Here is a 26255-nt window from a genome sequence, read left to right on the forward strand (position 1 = left end):
TGTTGTTTACGAATTTCAAAGTAAGACCAAGGACATTATACACACATGTGTATAATGTCCTTGTGTATAATGTCCTTGGTAAGACGAACTAGGATCTGAAACACTTTCATCGCATAACATGGACAGGACTATATAACGTTATACTCACAACTCAGCAAAGTCCAGTGTTCTCACGTACTTACCTATCATTTAACATTTAGTCTGCATTATCTTAAACCGTTCTCTGCGGCAAATAACGTCAAAAAGGAGCGTTTTTAAGAGGAGAAATTCAGACTTCCGACGAACTCCGGACTTCCGCCATTCTGTACTGAACTCTGACCTCTCGTCACGAGTGAAGAGTGTGGTACAAACACGTGAGGTCATTTTTTGCCGATAAAATTTTCTGATGATGATTTTTAGAAAAAATGAGCTATATGTGATGTCTTTATGCTGTGTTTGTTACTATAGAAACTTCATGATATAATATAGTCTTTTCTTTTGTCTTCTTTTGCCGTGAAATTACTTTTACATTTTACGTGCCGTCGCCTTCTCTGTAATTGCCCATCTCGATCCATCTAGTAACAGTATATGTAACTTGTAAGTATCACTACTCCATCGAAAAAACAATTTGCTCTCAAAAAAGGAGAGAACCGGTGATTAATTGGCATTGGAATTTTGATATTTAACACTTTTTGTAGCAATTCCATCCATACATCTGAGCACAATGACTCCTTGATCTGAGTAAAAAGAAAAAGCATTTTGGCGGTGTCCTCAAATATGATTATATAAAATGTTAAAAAAATAAACACATATCGTCAAATCATTTTAGTTGTACATTTCTACTAAAATATCGATGTTCTATGCTTCCACGTATCTATGATATCAAGAATAAACTTATATATTATCACTTACCCAAAACTTCATCACCACATCAGAACGTTTTTAAAAGATTTCAATTTCCCCCTTTGTTATCTATGTACTGTGCCCTCTTTGCCATCATTTATCATTGGGTGGAGAACCGGACCTGCGCTCTTGAATTTCCTGTATCTACTGTTTTTGCCTGTCTTAAAGTTGCGTTTTTTTTTCTTTATTATATGTATTTATTTCAGTGGTGCCGTCAACATAAGTGCTTTCCACTTGAGTGCGGCACCACCATGTCCTGTACTTTTTCTATGTCAATGAATAAAAAAAAAAGAATAAACTTATATTAATATTATAAGGATAATCTTGCAGCGCAGGGTGAGTTGTGGGAATCCTACATGTGGTCGGCGCTTGTCTGTCGGCGCGCCAAAGTAAACATTTGCCTGTGATCGCACCTACTGGATACAAAGTCCGATCCTCGGGCGGTACAGTTAATAATTAGGAGTTTAACCAATGAGAGAATGGCAATTGGCAATTGCATGTATGTCGAATATTTGTATCTCAATGCATTTCTACGTTTTGACGGAGTGGGCGCGACCGGCATATTTGCTCCTATACCATTTCATTCATTCACATATGTGGATAGTCTACGTACATGTGTAGCTACTATAGGATCTAATTATAAACGGACATTTTTATTTTCTCTTACCACCATAGACGACTTGATTTGTGTAATCAAGTTTGTGACGATGAGTTCCATTGTTTTCAAGGCAACGTTGGTAATAATTTTAGTGATAACAGACTTACATGTACTTTCAGCAGGTAAGTTTTATACATTGTCTTTGGTTATTGGTGGGATTATTTACTAGAATAAGTAGACTTTAATTTTATTTACGTATTTTGTTTAAATGCTTCAGCTTAATGTTGAACACACAGTAGGTTGATTAAAATTTTAGGAAGGTAAACGTGTTGTCTTATGAGTTATAAAATATCTCTAGAATATGATAAGCGGCGAATAATCATTCTATCTCTATGTCCATCTCAGCTGACGCTCCCACCGTCACCACTAAAAATTTTCTTAAGCTAAACATATTGTCTTATCAGTTATAACAAAATATCTAGAACATATGATATGCAGCAAATATTAATTTTATCACGTCCGACATCTCAGCTGACGCTCCCACCGTCACCACTAAGACCGGCCCGGTGCGCGGTACGGTGACGTTTGCGACAGACCTGCCCGACACACCGGTCTACAGTTTCCTGGGCGTCCCATATGCTACTCCTCCTGAGGGAGAACTACGGTGAATAGACAATAATAAAAACATACAAACAGTAGATTTCGATCGTTTGCTAACGTAAATATATTATTGACACGATCGAGGCTATGTGTTATCATATTGCGGCATGTTAACGCAGTTCGTGTTGTTTTAACTTTTTTCCCCATACTTACGTGTTATATCCATATTGTACACCACGTGTACAGCACGTGGCATTTGGTTGTTGTCATTGTCCCATACGTATACGTACTATTATATAATTATGTTTGTTGTTATATACAATTTTGTAGCAGAAGATGCCATACGCACATACGTTGTACTTTGTACATATTAAAGTTACTGCTTCCGGGACGGAAGTATTGTTTTGGGCGGCGCTGGTTTAGGAAGTTAGTTGCATGTTTGGGTTCCAGAATGGCTACGGTTGCTAGAGAGTCGGAGGGGATCGTTTATAGATAGATCATGGTTGAAAGTGACCCCGAGCATTTGCTGGGTTGTGCAAGAATTCATTTTTATAATACCGGTTAGTTTATCATATAATCTCCTAAAACGAGTATATTAACGACCAACCCAACACGTTCAGTAAGTTTGAAATCTCCGATATTTCTTGTTAGGCCACACCAAGTAAATTTTATGGATGACGTCCGCGCGCGCATTGATTTTGGCCCGTGCCTAGAAAAAAAAAAAAACAAGAAATTCCGCTTCCTGTAACTATGACCAAAGAGTCACGACAGTGCTGCAAATCGTTAGATTGACGTGAAACCCGTAACGCGAAATGGGTAAAGAGCAAAAATGTGATGAAAGAAACAGGACATGTACAGGGCGACAACTGCTGTTCCACCTGATTTATTGCTATTTTGATGATGAATGAAAGACTTCTTGCTTGTTACACTGTGTCACCTCATTCAATTTGTGTCCTAACATTTGTCGTCTCTTAGTATATTTCTAATCTAGGAATCTTGTTTTTTAGGGCCCTTCTTGGTTTTTTTCGCCCTCTCGCATTAGATTTAGGGTCTCTAAAGGACGTCATCCATAAAATTTACTTGGTGTGGCCTTATCTATGCAGTATATGATGAAATGCATTGTACAGTTTCCAGGCCCCACGCCCGGCCCAGTCGTGGACGGATGAGAGAGACGCTACCCAGTACGGACCGCACTGTGCACAGGACATCAACCTGCTGTTCTCTAAGTTCTACCCGATTAGACCGCCTCACAACACGACGGGCGAAGACTGTCTGTACCTAAACGTGTTCACTACAGCTTTAGGAACAAAGGAAACTGGCCTTCCGGTAAGATAGAGGAGTGGTTGTTTGTTTGTTTGTTTGTTTCTTTCTTTCTTTCTTTCTTTCTTTCTTTCTTTCTTTCTTTCTTTCTTTCTTTCTTTCTTTCTTTCTTTCTTTCTTCCGGGACGAAAGTATTGCTTTGAGTGGCCCTAATGCTAGGTTTGTATGTTTCGGTTCCGAAGTGGGTGGGTGAAGATTGGGTTTTACTTGATCGACGGGCCCACAGCAAGAAAACAGATATTTAAGCAAACGTCCGCAATATGTTAAGTATTATTAAAGGTGGGAACATATTTCATTAGACTTAACGACTTCGTAAAGGCCACTGAAAGGCAAATAACGCCTTTCCGTCACCTTTCAGTGCGCTTAAATACGACGTAAATAGAATACATACTTTTACGCTTACCTTTACAAAATGCTCTGGGTTCAAGGACGTGGTCGCAACAGAAACATAACCTATGGCGCAGAAGCATTTAAGAATTTCGTCTTAAAATCGTATTGAATAAAAATGCATTCAATGATGTTATTCTTGAACGCTAACTATATCTAATGTACTTCCCGGAAGTTTGAAATCTCTGATTTCTCCTCAGGTGCTGGTCTGGTTCCACGGCGGCGGTCTGTCGTTCGGTACGGGGGCCCTGTACCCCGGCACCGCCCTGTCCGCCCATCAGGACCTGGTGGTGGTCACCGTCAACTACCGGCTCGGTGCGTTCGGCTTCCTCAGCACTGGGGACGACCATGCCCCCGGGAACTACGGTCTTCTAGATCAGGTAAGGCGTTTTCCATGTATTAGCGATATGAAATTATTGTTAATTTAAGATTATGATTATGGTCTTTGACTAGCTATAGGGTGTTTGTTTTCGCAGTTTGTTTTTCTGTTTGATTGCTGATTGTGTTTCTGTTGTTATTTTCAAATTAATATTCTAGTCAAGTCGGGGATACTTGCAGGAAGTTAGGTCAAAGGTCCAAGAAAATGCTATCTCTTCTCTCTATTTCATTTCTTGCTGAATGCATGTCCTTTGTTTTATTTCATTCACATGGATTTTTGAGCATTGTATAGGAAGCACTTGTTGTGCTTATGTGAATCCGCTGCTCATAAAACATAATACAAAAAGTAAACATAAAGATGACATAAAGTATAACATAAACATAAAATGAAAGTGGCTGGCGCACCAATACCTATAGCATAACATTAATGAGATTGGTCAAATCTTCCAGAGTGGTGGATATAGTTAAACACAATATCAAAGATATGGCAGTTAGTAGGGTGAGTAGGGTAAATTTATCAACTTGTTGACAAGAATGCATGTCCTTTGCCTGATGGAAGCCAGTGGGAAAATGCATTTTACAGTATATCATACTTTTCGTTCCCACAAACTGCCCTGTCCGTCCCCGGTTTGGAAATTGCGATCTTGACTGTAGCATATAAGTCTACCGATGTGCCCTCAGGTGGAGGCCCTGAAGTAGGTTCGCGACAACATCCAGTCGTTCGGGGGAGACCCGGAGTCTGTGACGATTGCCGGGCAGTTCGGGGGAGGGGTGAGCGTGTCCTACCACCTCCTGTCCCCGGTCAGCAGTGGACTATTCCGCCGGGCCATCTCTCACAGCGGGGTGGCAACAGCCTTCCCGCACGCCGAGTACGTCAAGCCGCACAACGAGTTCGTGTGAGTAGATATCATTATTCACCAAAAAAGTCATTCTACACGTCTCTCTGTCTGTTTTCGCGTGAAGTTTCTGCAATTTTTAAGATTAGCTTTGTCCGCCACCCCATTTTGGTGACGTCTCAGGGAGGAGCCTAGTGGTAAAGTATTGTGTGCAATTTGCAAGAATTCTAGGAATCGTTCAGGCATTTTGTCCACAGAAATGGAATGTCCACAGGCATGTCTCTGACCCACATCTATGCCCACATTCCTGGAAACCCTTGCAAAGACCTCTGTGCCCCGGATGACCCTACTTTCTGTGACCCCGGGGCCCGTTCCCTATAAACTCAAGGGGGGAGTGCACAGTATCTGTCTAGGTACCAAAATCATGAAGTCATGGCAGTACCATGCAAACAATAACCCTAACAGCAACCAACATTGCCATGGCAATGTATGTTTTCATTGCCAGTCTTGTTACGATTTGTACTACCCAAAGTATGATATTCATATCTTATACTCGTACATGAAAATCTTTTTTGCAGATCCCAGGCAAAGGCTGTCGGGTGCAAGAGACACGCGAAGAAAACCGAACAAATACTAGAATGTCTACGTTCAAAGGAGTCGGACGACTTCGTGACAAGTCGGAAAGGCGAGATTTTGGCCCGTTGTCTGCCGAGCACTGACGGGACGTTCCTAACGGACTCGCCGAGAAATCTGCTGAAGAAAGGGGGGTTTACAAAGGTAACAGCTCTACCTGGCATGCGCATATACTCTGACAAGAGGAAATTCCTAGAATCCTTGGACTGGACGCGTAATGTACTAAAAGGCTCCACCCAAGAGGCGTCGCCAAAAATCAGTACCTTCCAACGTTAAGGGTTATGTTCCCTAAAATTGAAGAATAATCACCGGTGAATATGGAGACATAATGACCAGTAACTGGAGCCTGCACAAAGTGATCTGGGTACATAATATAATGGTATAAGGCCACCGCAAGTAATTTGTATGGATGACATTAGCGCGCGTTAATTTTTGCCTGATTTTGGAGAAAAAGAATTTGTACAGTGATTGAAAACTTTATTTTTCAATGAAAAATGGATATTGTAGTTGGCAGTATACGTAAAATTTAGATAGCACAATATAGGTTTGAATATGTAGAAACCTTGTTTTTTTTATCCCCTAGTTTATTTCGCCCTATCGTATTAGATATTGGCATTTACTTGCTGTGGCCTAATTACCTATTAAACTACACACATACATACAATCCCACCTGTTGTGTGTGCAGTTTTATATAATTTCGCTAGGTGGGATAAGTGTACGTCTGCTACATCATAAACCACGACCTTGTTGCACTGTAGGTAGACTACCTGCTAGGCGTGAACAGTGCGGAGTTCGGACACGTGCTGCCCAGCATGATGTCTACCGAATTCGGGAAGGGAAAGTCTCTCAAGGAGGCCACCACCATCCTGGTCGGTTATGCAAACATCCTCTACGGCGTAAGTCACGATTTACGCTGCTCATTATCAACAAAAAGTTTGCCCAATCTGTCATCTTTGAAGTACAATAATCTGCATGTGAATGTCATTCAGCACCAAGGACAGGGACTGCTGCAATATTGCATAGTGAACGAGCCCCGGAGTCACAATATTGCATAGTGAACGAGCCCCGGGGTCACAATATTGCATAGTGAACGAGCCCCGGGGTCACAGAAAGTAGGGCCATCCAGGCAGAGAGGTCTTCTCAATGGTTTCCAGGAAGTTGCCGGGAATAGGTGTGCGTCAGAGACATGCCTGTGGACATTCTAATTTCTATAGACAAAATGGCCTGTACAATTCCTAGAATTCTTGCAAACTGCACACAATGCTGTACCATCAGGCTCGTCCCTGAGATGTCGCCAAAAAACACTTGCTGTTGGCTTAGTAATCACAATACAACGGGGCAACCTTGTTCTTCTTAGAATATATATTTGACTGTGTACATACGATTTCTGACCACCTTACCCAGGGTGCAAAGCGCCTGGCGGAAATGCACGAGGTGTTGAAGAAGGAGTACCTGTCGGGGTTGTCACGTGACCCGCGGGAGGTGGAGAAGGTTTTCACCGACCTTCAGTCGGACACACTGTTCATGGCGCCCACAGCAGACATGGCCGACAGAATGGCAGGTAATTACACCAGGTTTGATGGCACCGTTTTAGCAAGGAGCTTTCATCAACAGACCTGTTAACGTTGATGAAAGCTCCTCCAGGTTTTAGGTATTGTAGTCTCTCCACCAGACTCCTTTTGCAGGCTAATAAAAAAGTAGAAATTGTCCTAAAAGGGTTTTGGGAAATCTTTGGACAGAGGACATGGTCGCCATAGAATCTCCAGTTTGCCTGCACAGGTGGCCATCTCCTGTGGCCAAAGATATTCCCTTTTAAGCCAATTTCTACTATTTATCAGCCTGCAAAAGGAGTCTATTGGAGACTACGTTTTAGGCACCATATGGTACGAAGCACCGTGGATAGGGCGCTCTAGTGTACTAGTATCTAACGTTAACATGTGTAAAGCAGTGTTATTTTACTACTGAGAAATGCTGGATATCATCTTTGTTATCTTTGTTTTTGTTGTAATTATTATTATTGACATAGCCGCTGGTGCAAATGTCTACCTGTACGAGTTCCGACACCGCCTGTCCTTCCACCGATGGGGCGCGAAGTCTTCCGGCGCGGAGCATGGGGACGAGCTGCCCCTCCTTTTCGGTGTTCCGTTCATGACGTTCTCTGATCCAAACAACTCCGGGAACGAGCTGAGCTTCACGGAGGAGGAGGCGGGGCTGAGTCTGGACATGATGGCGTACTGGGGAAACTTCGTGCGCACGGGGTAAGACGGGGTGGTTACCGAAGGAAAACATATTCAATTTGTTTTTGCTCCGTTTCCTCTTCTTCTTCTCCAAACCAATAAGGTCAATGGCCTAAACCAGACGTCTGTCACCATGGTAACTGATGTTGGGTTACACCATGTTGCAATTTTATAGCAGGAGGGATTTAGACTCCTGTACACGTCTGACATGAATGTGGAAGGTAAGCATCTAGTTCGCCTATGTTACCTTTCTAGTTATTTAATGTTACCCCTGTATACAGACCTAGGTTATGCTATGTGTATGTAAGTGTGTCTGTGTGTGTGTGTGTGTGTGTGTCTGTGTGTGTGTGTGTGTGTGTATGTATGTTTGTGTGTGTGTGTGTGTGTGTGTGTGTGTGTTTGTGTGTGTGCGTGTGTGTTTGTGTGTGTGTGTGTGTGTGTGTGTCTGTGCGTGCGTGCGTGCGTGTGTGTGTATTTGTGCGTGCGTGCGTGCGTGTGTGTGTGTGTGTGTGTGTGTGTGCGCGCGCGCTTGTGCATTTGTTTGTATTTTACATGCAGAAGAGTGGCATTAAGAGATCCGAGGGGGAAATATTGTAACCATAGATTGACAGGAAGGTCCTGAAGTTACTGCATTTAAAAATCCTTGATTTCTTTTCTTCTGTACTGAGTAGCGTCCAACCAAATGTAATTGTTGTTACACCTTTAGGGACCCCTCGAACCCGGCCGGTGCCCCAGAACCACGTGACCTGCCCAACTGGCCAGCCTACACGCCTGACGTCACCGCCTACCTCAAACTGGACGTGACGTCATCCGCCGACGTCGGTCTGCGCAGGCGCCAGGTGACGTTATGGAACAAAATTCTTCCCGAGATGGCCGCCGATGACGCAACAGAAGACCAAGATCCCAAGGATGAACTCTGACCCTTAATGCCGCACAATCTTGCCTTTCATATGTACCGATCATATAGCCACACCGACCAAAAGTTTGAAATCAACATTTAGAATCAAAAGATTAATATGCCAATATTTTTTTTTTATTGAATGAAACAATACAAGACAAGGACGAAGTGGGGCTGAACTCAAGTTATACAACTTATTTTACAGCCCTACTTAACATTTAACATAAATACAATGGTCATACAAGTAGTGCGCTGAGAAACTAGACCCCATACATACAGTAATATATCTAAAGAGAAGTGTTATATGATCAAACAAAACAGAGTATACTATGTAACAAAAAAACGTTTAGTGCCGCTTATAAAATCTTGAGTAAGTAACATAATTTTTTCATTGTACTCAGAAGGTATCGCAAACGATCCCCTAAGTACAAGATGGAGCCGGGCACTTTCTGAAAGGGCATCTAAATCAATCAAATGACCGATTAAATCAGAGAGATTGTTAAGAAAATCAGCTCTTAACTGAGTAAACAAAGGGCAGTGTAATATAAAATGAGAAATGGATTCGCAGGGATACCCACAAATACATGAAGGGCTAAGAATCAAAGCACGATAAAAAAGACTATAGTTAAGATTGCAGGTACCGATGCGTAACCGGGTAAGAAGGGCGCAGGTGTACCTTTGAGTAAGAAGGGCGCAGGTGTACCTTTGTAAATAAATATGCCAATATTTGACGTATTTGCAGCCATTCTCTCGTTGGTAGATTAGTTAGTTGCTTGTTTCTCATTGGTTGTACTGCTATATGAAATAAGCTTGAATAGTAGTACAAATGTACTAGACACAATGCGTTATCATTACATAACGTTACCTTGAAGTGACAATTTAACGTATCTGTAAGTCTGTCTGTAAGTGTAATTACCTGTCATAATTCAGTTGAATTTCTGAGTATGGAAGGTTTTTAAAATTTGCTTTGTGCTATTTTTATTTCACTCCATACTATAGTATGTCAAGTTGCCAAGTGTCATTTTTGCAAATAAATCTGTCTAGATTCAAAGTGCTTGTCCTTGTTTCCTTGTATGCTATATGATTTATTTGGAATCTTCCATTTTTGTTTGGGGAGGGAGATGGAGTGAAATATGCTACATTTGCTCTTACTTTAAACAATGTCCTTAGTTTTCTAAATACCTTACTAATCTGCAACAATAAACTTTTGATTCATATACATGTTAGTATCAACTTTGTAAAAGAAACTTTTCAGCGAGACCAAAACGAAGAACCACCTGTTATACATGTGTGCAGTTCCATCTGATTTCGCTAGGTGGGGTAAGTGTTCCTTCGGCTCCACCAGCGCAGGTTAACCTTTCACCTTCGCGGGCAAAGGTGAGCTGAAACTCAGGCAGCTGGGAGCAAAGTCCGTCGTCCTAGCGGTAAAAAGGTCACATCATGAGTTTTACTATAAAAAGTCGCTTCCTAGCTGTAGGACAGCAGTGTCTGAAGATGGCAAGCCGGGCGGCAAGCGGGGGAAAACTGGCGGGGAAGGTGGCGGTGGTCACCGCTTCAACTGACGGGTAAGATCACAACACCGTAGACAAGTTGCACTGTGGTTACAGTTCAACCATGGTTCAACTTACACAAGTTTGTTGTGAATTCTCAGGTATTAGATTTTACGAGTTGAACGACTCAGGTCTCTTGAAACTGAATTTACTAGTACTTGATGTGCTAGTGAGGACCAGAGTCACTCTTCGTATGTTGTGGTCACTACTACTAGTATTATGCACCAGACCCTGGGAGCTTCGTTACATGTTACATGTAACACTAGTATTAGTTTAGAGGCAGCAGTGGCAGCAATGGAAAGAGTAAAAACTGGCTAAGTAGACAGATAACATACCAGGGAAGTTTTTATTTTATTTTATTATATTCCAACATGTAATCACAAGACGTAGTGATGGCACACTCAATTTTTTTTCAACTTATATTATGGTATACAATTACAATACTCATTTTCACCTGAACGAAGTGAGGAAAGTCGTGTAAAGTGTCTCTCCCAAGGGCACATGATCGGTAGCATGGTAGCAGGATTTGAACCCGGGACCTCTTGGTTCCAAGTCGAGCACTCTGCCGCTACGCCACATGACCCCACGGAAGTTTGTCTGCTAAAAGATATTGCAGGGAAGTTTTTCTGCTAAATGATATTTAATACAACTGAGCTAGCTATTTTCCTTTAGCGGACTAATTCCCCTGGCATGTTACCTGTCCATTTGCCCAGCCCCCTCTGAACCCTGTAGTATACATTGTAGTTGCTAATGACCAGTAGGTCATGTGGAAGTGTCAGTCAAAATGCTTAATACGAATACTATGAATACTTTATTCACATTGAGTGGCAGCCAGTGTTGGCTGAATTGTACAAGTGTTACATATTAAAAACTTGAAAGAAATACACCTTTAAAAAAGTATACGGCATTGACGATTAAAATTAGACAGAGTTCAGATTTTTATAGGTCAGTCCATTTGAAATAGAGGCGGACTATTTACAGATCTTGATTACTGAGGCTTATTGGCTGAAACTTGAAAGAGGAGGATTTTCTCAATTTTGGTGTGGAGAAGGCAAACTAAGACCCACTTATGTCCACAGAATAGGCCTGGCGATAGCGCGGCGTCTTGGCCAGGACGGAGCTAAGGTGGTGATCAGCAGCCGTAAGGAGAAGAATGTCCAGCGAGCCCTGCAGGAGCTACAGGGGGAGAACCTGGACGTCACGGGGATGGTGTGTCACGTGGGGAAGGCAGAGGACAGGACTAACCTCATCCAGCATGTAAGGGTCTTACATATACTATCGACTGTGTCAGAAACAGAAACAGAAAGAAACTCCTGGTCCCGGGCCGGGGTTCAAACCCACGACAAAAACCCGGGCACCAGTCCACATCCCGACGCTCTAACCTCTCGGCTAAAAGGTCTAGACCCATCGGCAGGGTCAGTTTTTAGTGCCTATAAACCCCCCACTGTTACACTACTCTCCCTTTTTTTTTCAAGATTCATCCTCAAATCTTCTGAATTCAACATCCCTGGAGCGGCACTCTTTGCCAGAACTCACAGGGCCGGTGTGGGAACCACTGTAAGAAACAGGAGGCAAGCAGTAGAAACAGATAGACACTCCTGGTTCCGGGCTCGAACCCACGACCCACCAGGCCACATGCCGACACTCTAACCACTCAGCTAAAATGTCTAGACCCATCAGCCGGGTCAGTTGGTAGCGCCTATACCCACTGTTACACCTGGGTAGTCCATGGTCGTTAGCAACAATGCAGAGTCAGTGGTAACTCTGGATGATGGCACCCAGGCTACCGAAGCTCCACGACTCAAGAACTCTGATATACATACGTGCAGTGCCGATTCATAAATTCCGGAAACGGCCAGCATGTGTCATACATACATCGCTATGTACTGCCACAAATTCACAACACCAGCTTTGTATTCCTGTGGTTTAGTAGAATTTTTATTTTTGGCAGGAATTTTTTTCATTTGCCCGAGTTTGAGGGTCTAGGGAAGACAGAGGACAGGAAAAACCTTATCCAGCATGTAAGGGTCTTAAACTAGTGACTGGGGAAGGCATTGTACCCAGTAGTGTACATGTATATATTAGTACATAGTGTATATAGGTACATGTATCTGCAGACTTTCTAATTATAATTTGTAACTAACTGTAAGTCTTGATAACTTTTTCTTCTGCAGGCAGTGGACAAATACGGAGGTCTGGACATCCTGGTTTCTAATGCTGCAGCCAACCCTGCATTCGGACCTATGTTGGACGTAAGTTGCTCTGTTGATGCTAGGATGTTTGATGTACACCATACAGTCAGAAAACGTATGATTTACTTGGAGATTACACCCAAAGGAAAACCCTTTCTTTGTGTTGTACTATCATGTCATACTGATAGTACTGACTTCTATTGTTCTCCTTCTTTCAGACAACTGAGACTGCTTGGGACAAGGTATGTGTCCCTATCTACATTCAGTTTTTATGTACTAGTAGGTTCTAACACTTCAACAAATAAGAAACTGAAAAAAATATTTCTTTGACAAAGGAACGAATTGTTCTGATTAATATTTCCCTGCCAACAGATCTTTGACACAAATGTGAAAGCAGCATTTTTCCTGGCCAAGGAAGCGGTGCCTCACATGGAGAAGAGAGGGTTGGTGTACTTTTGCTTGGCCGTTTCTTTACTTCACGTAGATAGTAACCCTGTAATGGTTACATAGTTCATGGTATTCAGTTAGTTTTCATACAAGAAAAGGTCCTCATTATTCTAGTCATCGCATTCTAAGATGTCATCATGGATCATTATGAACACTGAAACAGCACCTTAACTTTTCTTAAGAAAGATTATGGTTTTGCCACAAAGTAAACATTGTATCTGAGACGCCATAACCTCTGTGTGTACTTTGCAATGTTGATAAGTTAAATCCCCCAACTTCTCTAGATGGTTACCTCCTAAATGTAAAAGCCTGCATGGCAGAGAAGGACAACTTCACACAGTTTAGCTGCAGAACATCTAGGTTTAAGAATAGTGTTTTGCCCTTTATTGTCGAGGTGCTGAACCATTCTTGATAAATTTTAATATGTATCACGCCCTAATTTGGCCATGTAAGGCTGCAATGGTATGTGTGTTGTAAATAATAAGTAAACCAGTTTAAAAAATTATGATAATAATTTTCACATGCAGGGGAGGATCTATAATTTTTGTTGGCTCCACGGCTGGTTATAGAGCAAATGAGGTGGGTATGTCCTCACAACAACCTCATAATTGCTAGTCAATGGTAAAGAGCAAGTCCAGCACATGTACATGCTTCCCTCTGTAGTCTCTCCTGCAAACCTGACAGACATATTTTTTCAGACAACAGAAGTTTTCTGATAAGACCACACCAACTTAATTTTATGGATGACATCCCAGCGCTCATTGATTTTCGCCTGTTCTCAAAAAAAAAAAAGAACACGTCCTCCGAGGCTCTGGCCTGGGTAGTCCATGGTAGTTAGCGACAATACGGAGCCAGTGGTAACTCTGGAGGATGGCACCCAGGCTGCCGAAGCTCCAAGACTCAAGAACTCAGTACATACCTACAGTGCCAATTTACAAATTTCGCAAAAAGCCAGCATTTGCCAGCTTGTCGTATGCGTCGCTATGTACTGCCGCAATTTCACAATACCAGTTTTGTATTCCTGTGGTTTAGTAGCATTTTTATTTTTGGACGGAATTTTTTTTTATCGCCTGTGCGCACTAGGTTGGGGGTCTTCAGAGAATGCCATCCATAAAATTAAGTCAGTGTGGCCTAACGTTAGCTACAGAGGTTTGTATCATGTCTTGGGCTTGCTTCTTACTAGGCTGCACCAATCATAGCTGTACTTCTGCTGATTAAATTAACTGTAATCTGTTTGCAGGGCAGGGTCAGTAGTATTTGTATCATCCATTGGAGGCTATGTACCTTTTGAGGTAAGTAGGAGGAGCAAAACTCACACCTCCCTGAAATATAGAGTTAGATATTTTGTGATTTTTCTTTCATTTTTGTGAACTTCTCACTGATTGTGTCTAGTGAGCGTTTTCCCACTAACTCCTACAACCCAACAAGCATATACTAGTATAGTAGCAGAATACTGATTTTAGACAGGGAATGAGATCACCTTTTCTCATAGCTTTCTTGGATCTTTGTCCCAACTAAATGCTCTCAGTGTCTCCAGATGTGTCTAGTGCATGTAAACATACATTGTAAGTATGTCACCTCAAGCAAACACACACACAAACAAACAAACACTTTAAAAACAAAACCAACAAGAAAGGACGACATTGCTTAGGAGCAAATGGCTTCACCACGTCCCCCGTACAAAAATGGACCTATCCCCCTCCTGCATGAAATGGATTGTTCCTAAATCACCCCTGTTGAAAATGTTAAGTGTCCCAATAGTCTATACCCCCATGCAGCAATGGAATCTTCCAACGCCTTCTTCATTTGGAACATTTCTTGGACATGTGTCCAAGGTATCCCCATACCGAATTTCAGGTCATTCAGATTTAATACCAGGGCTCCAGATCCCAAAATGCATAGTTTTTGCCTGAAAATAGCCAAAAAAACAAACACAGAAAACAATTTTAAAGGCCTCAATATCCAGAAAACAAAAAAAAAACATCTGGGGGTATTTGCCCACTCTACCTTCATGTCAAATTTCATGTTATTTAGCCCAAAAATGTTGAATCCCTTTAAAGAAATGGCTGGAGGAGAAGAAGAAGAAACATGAGGGGAAACAATGACAATGACAATGAACTTTATTGCATGTTCACGCCCTACACGGGCCAAATGCACTTAAGTTAAATAACTTGGTAACAAGAATAGAAGAAGCAATTGTTACGTTCCTGTGCTATTTCTCTATCTACAGGATCTAACTACAGGATATGTTTCAAGCCATAATTACCTAGAGGTAGACTTGTACATAAATTATTGTAAGTGATATGTGCTATCTGAGGATGATATGAGCGTGTGATGTGAATATTGTCGTGTGTTGTTGCCAGCTTCTCGGCCCGTACTCGGTGAGTAAGACAGCCCTGCTGGGTCTGGTGAAGGCCATGGCTCCTCAGTGTGGCCGTCTCAACATCAGGGTCAACGGCATCGCACCCGGCATCATCCAGACTAGGTTCAGCGAAGCGGTGAGTGCCCTCCCCTCGAGGTTTTGTCTTGAAAGTTCATCTGTGTTGGTAGAAGTTATTATAAAGCAAGATTGGATTGTAATTTCTAACACAAGAAATTACCAAAATTTTCAACTGTACAACTCCAGTCTTTCTCAAGGATGATAGTGTGACATCACAGAAGTGGTGAAAAGGACCTTTTGTTAATTTTCAGATCTGGAAGAATGAAGGTCCACTGAAGGAGCAACTCTTACAGATCCCTCTAAGCAGGTATGCAAATTATACAGTTGTAACTCTAACATTTATCATCACTCTATCATTGACTCTGGGATGGATTACGTCCGCGTGCGCATTGATTTTGGCCTGTTCCTAGAAAAAACAAGAAATTCCACTTCCTGTAACTATATGATCAAAGAGTCACGACAGTGCCGCAAATCGTCAGATTGACGTGAAACCCGTAACGCGAGAACAGGACAGGACGACAACTGCTGTTCCACCTGATTTATTGCTGTTTTGATGATGAATAAAATACTTCTTGCTTGTTACACTGTGTCAACTCATTCAATTTGTGTCCTAACATTTGTTGTCTCTTAGTATATTTCTAATCTAGGCATCTTGTTTCTAGGGCCCTTCTTGTTTTTTTCTCGCCCTTTTGCGTTAGATTTAGGGTCACCAAAGGACGTCATCCATAAAATTTAGTTGGTGTGGCCTAATAGCAAAATAGTCATACAACTGTATGCAAAATCTATACTTCCTGAAAGTCTGAAATGTCTTATTTTTTGTTTGCTGAACAGGTTGGGACAGCCTGAGGACTGTGCTGGTCCTGTGTCCTTCCTGTGTTCAGACGACGCTGCCTACATCACGGGAGAAACCATCGTCATGTCAGGGGGGATGGTATCCAGGCTCTGAAGGCTTTTCACAGTTAATAAGAGTATTAATTGCATACAAATACTATGAGTAATTAAAAGTTATCACTGCCTTAAAATCAAGGAAGTAATGTAAAATAGCCAGTGACTATAAATTAAACCATAGCAAGTAAATTTTATGGATGACATCCTCCGCAGACTCCAAATCTAATGCGAGCTGGAAAAAAAACAAGGTGGGCCAAAAAAAAAATCCACCTTCCGGCATGGCAACAGACATCTTTATTTGCCCATTTTCGGCATGTTGACCACTGTCAGAAGGCAACAAAATTTCTTTTTTTTTTCCAAAATCAGGCAAAAATTAATGTGCGCATTGATGACATCCATAAAAATTACTTGCTGTGGCCTTATAAAAGAAAATCTTTTTGATGATGGCATGAATGTAACCACTGTTACAGTAATACAATGTACTTGTATCAAAATATCATGGAAATGATGATTGGGATAGACTAATCCTGGCTGTCCATCACAATTAGCAGATCATCCAATGAGAGAGGCGCAATTACGGCTCGACCAATGAGAGAGAGAGTGACTGCGTGTCTCTGAATATTTGCATTTCTGGGGCTCAAAATACTTTTATTTGCATACCAGGACTGGTTCAGGTAGCTTTGAAAATTACCTGTGTACCAGATAAATTTTACCTGCACTACTCAGAACTTAAGAAGTATGAATCAGAAACCATTGCCATTATTTCTTTTATTCTTCAAAGGTGGAAACAGTCAATACACCTAAATTTGTATATAAACCCAGTACCTGGACCAGTGCAGATAGACATCATCAAGACATGCACAGCTTTAATTTTACCTGCACTAACCTGCATAATTATGCAGTTGGTATTTCGAGCCATATACATGCACTGTTACAGTGCATTCTTTTGTAATGTGTCTGAAGTGCTACTTATTAAAAAAATATTCTGATTCTACATGACAGAAGTTGTCTGGTCACATTTCATCTGTTCTCGAACTAAGGCCACAACAAGTTAATTTTGGGGATGACATCCGCAGACTCCAAATCTAATACGAGCGGGCGAAAAAAAACAAGGTGGGCCAAAAAAACAAGGTTCCTACATTTTAAAATTTTGACTCAATCATTGTACAAATGGTTTTGATTCAGTGGGAACATCACATACACACAGCCAACATCACATATCACTGCATCAAAGTAAGAACAAACAAAATATTAAAATCAGAGCCTTTTCTTGTCTCCTCTCTTCATGTTTATCTGCCATCCACCTTCCGGCATGGCAACAGACATCTTTTCCCATTTTCGGCATGTTGACCACTGTCAGAAGGCAAGAAAATTTCTTGTGTTTTTTTTTTCCAAAATCAGCGAAAATCAATGCGCGCGTTGATGTCATCCATAAAAATTACTTGCTGTGGCCTTATCATGAAAACTATAAATTAACGCAATATGCAGCTATAAGAAATGCCAGTGGAACACATTCGACCTTTTTGCTGTTTTCTCGGTCAACACAGGTTCACAATGTGGTCCGGATTCATCTATTGCGACAGTAGAAATACCTGCCCTTTTTAAAATCAATACACTCATATATACGCACTCACGGACGCAAACGAAGGCTGGGCTTGACTTAGTCTCTATACCAGACTAACTACGCTGGCTATATACTAGTATAGGAGAATATTTGCCAAGGGAGTTTGGCCGCCTTGTAGGTTTGACTGGCCAAACAGGCAAAGAAACTACCTCCCCGCTGCCGGACTCCCTTGGCCAATTTTACTCTCTTTTTTGTCGAATTCTACGATATTCCCCTATATTATACTATTTCTATAGAAAGGCCTGGTGGAGGCTAGGCTTGACTGGTCGCTACGCGCGCACAAAATAGACAAGTTCCGGCCCAGTGGCGGTACTGTACACACATGTTAAGACATCGATACAACAGTTTGCACGGCAGACTACGTCACACGTCGCCCGAGCAGCTGGATACATGCACAGGTCTAACGTTACACTGACGTGTATTACTGTATACACAGCACTGTCATCATAGCCACTTGTTATTAGTCGGCCATTTGGGCATGTGAGAACACCAAACCGGGTCGCGGGGGCGTCCGCCAGCACGGAATACTAGCACTAGTAGACCTGTAGGACTGTTTCGACTAGCTCGGCTGTCGTCACTGGAAGAACCGGTTTTTCTGCACGATCTTCCGGCCATTGTTTACGTGTGAATCGGTGTGACTGTGTTAGTAGTAGGCTTACAAAGTCGCCAAACAGGTGGTCTGTACATTGACCCAAACCGGAGTCTAGGAACTGGTGCGTGACTTGAGAGTGTGACTTCTAGTTTGACTGTACGCTGAGACTAGACGGAGGCGTGTATACGGGGTAAATGGCGTCAGAGTCCGAGGAGGAGAAGAGGAAGAAGCAGGCCCAGAAGGCGGCGGCCCAGCCCTCGGGGTACCGCGTGGTCGTTCTCGGGGACGGCGGCGTGGGGAAGTCGTCTCTCATCCGCCGGTTCGTCATGGGCTCGTTCGAGGAGAACCTGAGGCCGACGCTGGACGACATCTACCTGCACCCGCTGTACATGGACGGGCGCCGCAGCCGGATGGAGATCGTGGACACGGGCGGCACGCACACCTTCCCCTCCCTCAGGCGGCTGGAGATCTCCCAGGCACACGCGCTGGTACTGGTCTACTCCGCCACCAGCCTCAAGTCATTCATACGTGTCACAGGTAAATATATAGTCTCGTGGTTTGGGTAGTCTCTCCACGGGCCTGTAGCTAGACGATCACCGCCCAGTTCAACTAGGCTCCCCGGTAGGGTTTGTATAGGCATAAATACAAATGTAAATACATAGTCCCGGAGTCCGTAGTCCGTATCGTGGTTTGGTTAGTCTCTTCACGGGCCCGGTAGACGATCCCCACCGCCCAGTTTAACTAGTCTCCCCGGTAGGGTTTGTATAGGCATAAATCAAACCCCAAGGCCGTGCAAAACTCTTACGAGAGTAAAACTCCAGCTGTTCATGATCGTCTAAGGCCTAACGAGAGCCCACTCAAACAAGGATAGACTGGACACCAGGCTAAGATAAATAAATGTCTATTTTTGTATGTGATATTGAATCTTTGACACTATATATATATATATATATGTGTGTGTGTGTGTGTGTGTGTGTGTGTGTGTGCGTGGTCAAAAACTTCGTGCGATTGTCGTACGATTGAAAACTGATGAGGACATTCTTGCAAGAATAGTCGTGCATGTGTCCTGCGAAACTTAAGCTGTCTTAGCTATAAAAAGGCTGTCTTGCGTGTAGATCTTTGTCTGTGAATAATTTGGGCCAGTTTAGCGAAATGTTTTGGAAAGCATATTTTAAACAGGCACATTTACGCCTGAGTGCACTAGCTATTTGTTTTGAAGTAAGTGTTTTCAAAACACATGTTTCTACTACATCTTATGAGAAGATTGTCGCTTAAAGGCATCTAGTGCAGTTTTTAGGGTCTGAAAAACCTGATTTTTCCATGCCAATATTCTAGTCATTTATCTAGTGAGTTGAAACGACACTATCCCTGAATGTATATTGACTCTCATGGAGCAAACATTCCCAAAACTTTCTGATGAAAAATTGCCCCGGGGTGATTTTTAGGGTACCGCCCAGAAAATAAAACACTCGTCTTGGGCTTGTTTTTGCAGTTTTAAATGCCCGAAGTATGAAATGCTGATTTAAATGATGTAATGTGAAGCAGTGTGTGTCAATATCACAAAGATTGCCTTATTCAGAATATTTCCAGTTTTGCTTCCCTTAAATCGCCTTTAATTGTCGTTTCTGTGAAGATATGGCCCGAGAATTCGCCCCCACACACTTAACTCCCGTTCACAGCTGGTGCTTTCTACTTCAGGCATAAACTTACCACACATGAGTAATCTGTATGGCAACAGTTGCACTTGTTGGGCAAATATTTTGGTGTCTAAGAATGTCACTGAAGCCGCCACGGAGGGTCTTGGGAGAGTTACGCTGAATTAGGAGCGTCGAGACTGACTGAGTAGTGTAACATGGGGGGGTTATAGGACCGATGGGTCTAGACCTTTAGCTGATTCAGTAGGAGGGTCGGATTGTAAGCTGGGGGCCGTGGGTTCGAACCCCGGCCTTGGACCAGGAGAGTTTTTATCTGTTTCTGCTGCTCGCCTCTGTTTCTTACATAGATACAAGTAGCTTCCATAGCATGCCAAAACCTGGGGGTTTTGCCTTTGAGGTGATTCAGGGTGACCCGGTCTTTAGAAGCTTTTATGTGCTATTCTCTGATTACATATAGACAACATAGCCGGCCTGGTTGAATTATCCCCGTTTTTAGAACTGGACTAATCAGAAAACAGCCGAAGACCACCAAACCCGGCCCCCAGTTCTATAAGCCTGCTACGGAGGCTAAGGTACAAGGAAGTTAGAAAAGGGAACCTACTTGGTAGATGTGATGTCGACCTGGATAAAACTACTGAATCTTAGACGTCATTACGCCGGAGGGAAGACAGGAAAGCGATTAATCAATCACTGGACGTCCTTGAGACGCCTGCGACCAGAAAGTTAACCCTGCACTTATTAGGTCACTACTCTCCAAGCAGAGGTTGTGGGGAATGATCGTTACCTTTTTATATATGGCCGGGTTTTTTTTTGTCCTGATCCCCACCAACCAATCTAATTTGTTGGTTCTCAGATTCGCCCCTTCATATGCAAAAAAAAACAAACAAACACTTCACCCTCAGAATCAACTCCAAAATGCCCCTATTCTGGCCGAAACAGTTGAAGGAAGTCCCTTCTCTTCAGAGACAGAGGTGTTACAGTTTTTCCATCTTTCAATACAGTGGTTGGATCAAAGGTTTGGAATTTAATGTTTTAATTACAAACTAGCCTAGTATGTTGACCTTATGGCTCGTATCATGCTATTTGGGGCTATCGTAGTTTGCCTTGGTCTGTTTTTATTTATTTTTTTTCGCCCTGTCGCTTCTAATTTTTCCTGAAGAAATCTGAGAACCAACAAATTGAATTAGTGTGGCCTTTAATACCTATTAAAATCCCTTAAAACTGTCTGATCTAGACTCCTGCATCTGGGGACCGATGACAGATGGTTACTAAGTATTATACAGCACAGGATTCTTTATGTTTGTAATTGTGTCGACGTCAATTGTAAAAATCTCCGCAAAAAAAGTGGTCACATCGGCCAGGTGGTAGAGTAAGTGGTCGACTGTAAGGCAAGAGCAAGTAGATTTTATGGATGGCATCCCCCGCAGGCTCCAAATCTAATGCGATAGGGAATTCCGGAAAAACAAGGCTGGTCAAAAACAAGATTCCTACAGTTTCAAACTAAGACATCACAAACCTTGTTAAACAAGAAATTATACCTATATAGTGCTAAATTTACTGCCAACTATTACAACATCCATTTGTCACTGAAACAACTTTGAAAAATAAGAGTTTTCAATCATTTTACAAATGATTTTGAATCAGTGGGAACATATAAAAGGAATGAAATACATCACTACATCAATGTAAAAAATGACAAAACATAAATCAGAGTCTTGTCCCCCTCTTCATATCCCATTCACCTTCCGGCATGGCAAGAAATGTCATTTTGCCCATTTTCGGCATGTTGAACACTGTCAGAGGGCAACAACATTTCTTTTCCTTTTTTCAAAAAAATTATGTGCGTACTAATGTCATCCATAAAAATTACTTGCTGTAGCCTAAACTGAAAACCTAACAATTCTGATATCTCGTGATCGAGGGATATACATGTATATACACCCAAAGACTTGTCCAAACGTAAGCATATACCCCGGGCTTAGTCGAATTCCAAAGATGGTTCTAGCGTACCTGTATGTGTGCCAGAAATAGCCTAAAAATCCAGCTGTATTTGCTTGATTTATTTCGCCGCTCTTTAACTGTTTGCGGACCGTCTCGCCGCTACTGGATACAGAGTGGTGAACATAAAACGCTCATGTTGAACAAAAGTCGCCGATAAGGGCTTCAGAAGTATGTAAATACCGAGATTGCGCCTCAAAGTGGAGCAACTCTGAGGATCTAGCGCCCCGCTTAGAGCATTTGAGGTGGCTAAAAGCCTTTACAAGGGGTTATAAAATTAGGAATTGAGCGGAAACTTAACCTAGATTGTTTGAAACACTTATAATTAGTTACCCTCCGTAGCAGGCTTATAGAACTGGTGGTTTGGTGGTCTTCGGCTGTTTTCTGATTAGCCCAGTTCTAAAACGGGGGTAATTCAACCAGGCCGGCTACATGTTGTCTATATGCAATCAGAAAATAACACATAAAAGCCCCCAAAGACCCTGAAGACCCCCAAACCCCCTGTTTGTGGCATGCTATGGAGGCTAGAGATTGTGCCTCAAAGTGGAGCAACGATATTGCGGTCCGCTTAGAGTATTTGAGGTGGCTAAAAGCCTTTACAAGGGGTTATAAAATTAGAAATTGAGCGGAAACTTAACCCAGATTGTCTAAGACACTTAGTATTTTGATCGTAAATTTCCAGGAAAAACATATGGGCCAAGCGTTATTTCTAAAGCCACGTCACTTACGTCGTACCGGCCACCTACGATGTTTTTTTTCCTCGACGATATATGTCTCACGTAGATTTGAGAAGACACAGGTGAAATAGTATAATTTTCAGTCAAACTATTATACCTGTTTTTCTCTCAAATATTTGACGCGAGGCCACACAATCGTTGCTGAAAATCCTTTAGGCCATGTTGATTTGATTATATGGATGACATCCTCTGGGAACCCCAAAACTGATGAGAGCGTGCAAATAAAAAAATGTTTGGCAAAAAAAGTTGCTTTCATTATGAAATCTACGTGGTCATAAAGGTTGAAGAAATGACACAGAGTACGGTTCGGCGAATAATCTACTCTTCAAATTCATTTCTTTACATTTTCGTATTTTTTTGTTTGATTTTGGCATTCTATGACAGTGGTATAATTTTTTTTGCAACTTACGGCATAAATTTTTGCTCACTTTCCAACTGTTTTGTACGATTTACAGTATGGTTTTGGAAACGGCCGAAAATTCATGCGCGCGCGGATGTCATCCATATAATCAAATCAACATAGCCTTATATGTACAATAGGTACGTCATACGATATCTCTGTAACACAGTGACCGGGGCTTATAACTGACGTTTACCGGTTACTGTTTGCCTAGCTCAGTACTATACGACACTACTGCACTCATCTGCGTCATTTCAAACTCAAAGTAAACAGAAATTAATCTTCAAGCAGATGTTGGAGAGGCCAAATCCTTAACGTTTTCCAAAATGTATGTTTCTGTCTCAAATCGTCGCACGAAAAAAGTAACAGTATCAGCTTCCCCCAATATCTGATTGGAGATTAAACAGAAATGTTATCTACCCTGTAGTGTCCACAGACAAAGGGGGTATGTTTAGGGTGAAACGTAAGCTTAATGAATCGTGAAAAGGGTTGCGTAAATGTAAAACTATCTCTGTTGCATGTAAACATCATTAAGTGTTAAGGTGTGGCAGGATGGCTTTTTGGGTGGAATCGTTGACTTAAGCTCCGTAGTTTCCGACGGCTCTCTAATATCGCTGGGACCCCATTTCCTGTGTCTGACCTTTTAACCTGTCAATCTGCCTATCATAATCTTCCTCACATCTACGTGCTGTCAACTTATACACAAACCCACAAACATACACACAAACCCACAGAAAACCCAGCCGAAACAATACTTTCGTACCCCCAAACAATAAGTTGTTATGTTTACCCAAGGAAGAAATATTGTTTTTGCTCTGTTTCCTCTTCTTCTAATCTTCTTCTCCAAACCAGTGAGGTCAATGACCTGAACCAGACATCTGTCACCATGGTAACTAGTGTTGGGTTACATCATGTTGCAATTTTATAGCAGGAGGGATTTAGACTCCTGTCTGAGCATATACTATGAATGTGTTTGCGTAAGAATTAACAGAGCACACCATATGCGAAGGTAAACATTATGCATTTGCTTTGCAAATGTTACATTTTCAGTTGTTTTTCTTCTTTACAGATATCATGGATTCTATCTCTGCTGTCGGGGGAGGGGTGCACAACACGCCGATCATCATCGTCGGCAACAAGTTCGACACAGAGTCGGAGAAAACGCGCCAAGTTTCCGTCGACCAGGGCTTCCAGCTGGCCCGTCTCTGGAACTGCAGGTTTGTGGAAGGTTCCGTCAAAAGCTGCAACAACATCGACGTCATCTTCGAGAAGCTGATCGACCAGGAGAAGCGGTGGCTGGTGACGCTGTCCAAGACGTCCAAGATGGACGCCTTCCGGTCCAAGGTGCGGAAAGCGTTCGAGGAGAACACGCGGGTACTGCGGAGTCAGACGCCGAGGGACCCGTGGAGAAAGGTCCCTCCCGTGGTCGTGGGAACTTGATTGTTTTTATTCAGAAGCACAGTGATGAATACAAATAAAAGGACATGGACTAAGTGACTGCGAACTAAAGTTAGGTACAACTTATATCCTCGCAGCCACTTTTACAATGGAAAAAAGGGCGTTTACAACTAAGACATTTGTAAAACTATGGATAGCATGAGTCAAACCTCCCACCCCAGAAGAGAAGGAAAGCATAGCAGGACACGTACAACTAGAAGCGTTTTGTTTCTGTGATGTAGTTTTGCGCGGCTAACATAATTTCACAGTTAATGTCATTCGAACAAACCAAACTGCCGCGAAGAACTAAAAGTTGTTTAGCATTGTCAGAAAGTGTGAAAATTAATACTGTGTCCAAGTATGCTTAAGCTTGATTTCTAGAACTTCTGTACACATTGAAAAGACTCCACAGACTTTTAAAGTGTTTTAACGTTTGGACAATAATGATAACTTTTTTTTTGGAAATCCAAGCAAAACAGTAGTAAATTATGAGATTTCTAGAACTTCTGTACACATTGAAAAGACTCCACGGACTTTTAAAGTGTTTTAACGTTTGGACAATAATGATAACTTTTTTTTTTGGAAATCCAAGCAAAACAGTAGTAAATTATGAGATTTCTAGAACTTCTGTACATATTGAAAAGACTCCACGGACTTCTAAAGTGTTTTAACGTTTGGACAATAATGATAACTTTATTTTGAAATCCAAGCAAAACAGTCAGTAGTAAATTATGAGATTTCTAGAAATTCTGTACACATTGGAAAGACATACTCCACGGACTTAAAGTGTTTTAACGCTTGGACAATAATGTTAACTTTTTTTTGGAAATCCAAGCAAAACTTGAGTAGTAAATTATGAGATTTCTAGAAATTCTGTACACATTGAAAAGACTGCACGGACTTTTAAAGTTAACGTTTGGACAATAATGATAACTTTTTTTTGGAAATCCAAGCAAAACAGTAGTAAATTATGAGATGTAACGTTACTTATTATTAGTACTCACAGAGAAGAAAAACTAAACCCATACGCCAGTAAGATTAAAGGTGAAATAAGAACTATTCTTAATCAATTCAGGAAAGAAAAAGATTACAAGTGTGCTCTCTTGGATGAATTTGTCTTCTTATATGACATATTTCATAACGGACAACCTCGTGTTTCGTTGTGTTAAGTGTTTGACTTCTTTTTCTTTATTGTCACCGTACATGTGTGTTCAGCACCGAAAATACTAGATACTAGCCTGGAAGCCAAACTCGTTTCGGGCCGCCAGTCGTTCCCTTCGGCAGCCAAGAGCCCTCCGCCCGCCGGTCTAAATTACCGCTGCGACACATGTCGCTGTCGAAATGGTCGGTCTGAGCAACGATGTTTAAAATTGATTTGTGCAACTTTTGCAATTGATGATTTCAAGTACTGACAGTGCCTGTTCGAAATCTCGTAATTATTTTATGAATTATTAAAGAAACAATAAAGACTTTTTCACAATGGAAGTTGAACACTGGATGTCTTTAATATCCTTGTTTTGCATCTT

The 26255-nt window shown here is 41.9% G+C and overlaps 3 protein-coding genes across 4 annotated transcripts; all 3 read left to right on the forward strand.

The window, feature by feature from the left end:
• The first annotated feature begins 1967 nt into the window (after positions 1 to 1967).
• Positions 1968 to 8837, forward strand: LOC109483211 (carboxylesterase 5A-like). The gene is given in 10 exon segments (XM_019786190.1): positions 1968 to 1977; positions 2012 to 2144; positions 3208 to 3406; positions 3988 to 4167; positions 4847 to 5061; positions 5580 to 5778; positions 6393 to 6530; positions 7039 to 7195; positions 7661 to 7892; positions 8578 to 8837. Coding segments are annotated over 10 exon segments (1677 nt in total). The 3' UTR covers positions 8792 to 8837.
• A 1315-nt stretch (positions 8838 to 10152) lies between these two features.
• Positions 10153 to 16542, forward strand: LOC109483263 (dehydrogenase/reductase SDR family member 4-like). Its single transcript, XM_019786253.1, has 9 exons — positions 10153 to 10334; positions 11399 to 11576; positions 12494 to 12571; positions 12730 to 12753; positions 12884 to 12954; positions 14199 to 14250; positions 15322 to 15456; positions 15650 to 15705; positions 16230 to 16542. Exons 1-9 carry the CDS (start codon positions 10210 to 10212, stop codon positions 16342 to 16344), a joined length of 834 nt encoding a protein of 277 aa, XP_019641812.1. The 5' UTR covers positions 10153 to 10209; the 3' UTR covers positions 16345 to 16542.
• A 1595-nt stretch (positions 16543 to 18137) lies between these two features.
• LOC109483261 (GTP-binding protein Di-Ras2-like) lies at positions 18138 to 25809 on the forward strand. Of its 2 annotated transcripts, XM_019786252.1 has the most exons (3): positions 18138 to 19039; positions 24362 to 24731; positions 25466 to 25809. In XM_019786252.1, coding segments are annotated over exons 1-3 (714 nt in total). In that variant the 5' UTR covers positions 18138 to 18696; the 3' UTR covers positions 25467 to 25809. The 2 variants fall into 2 exon arrangements, with proteins under 2 accessions (XP_019641811.1, XP_019641810.1); XM_019786251.1 differs by having other exon boundaries at positions 24362 to 25809.
• The last annotated feature ends 446 nt before the right edge of the window (positions 25810 to 26255 follow it).

The sequence above is a fragment of the Branchiostoma belcheri genome, unplaced genomic scaffold (genome assembly GCF_001625305.1).
Source record: "Branchiostoma belcheri isolate BF01 breed outbred unplaced genomic scaffold, Haploidv18h27 scaffold63, whole genome shotgun sequence".
NCBI classification, from domain to species: domain Eukaryota; kingdom Metazoa; phylum Chordata; class Leptocardii; order Amphioxiformes; family Branchiostomatidae; genus Branchiostoma; species Branchiostoma belcheri.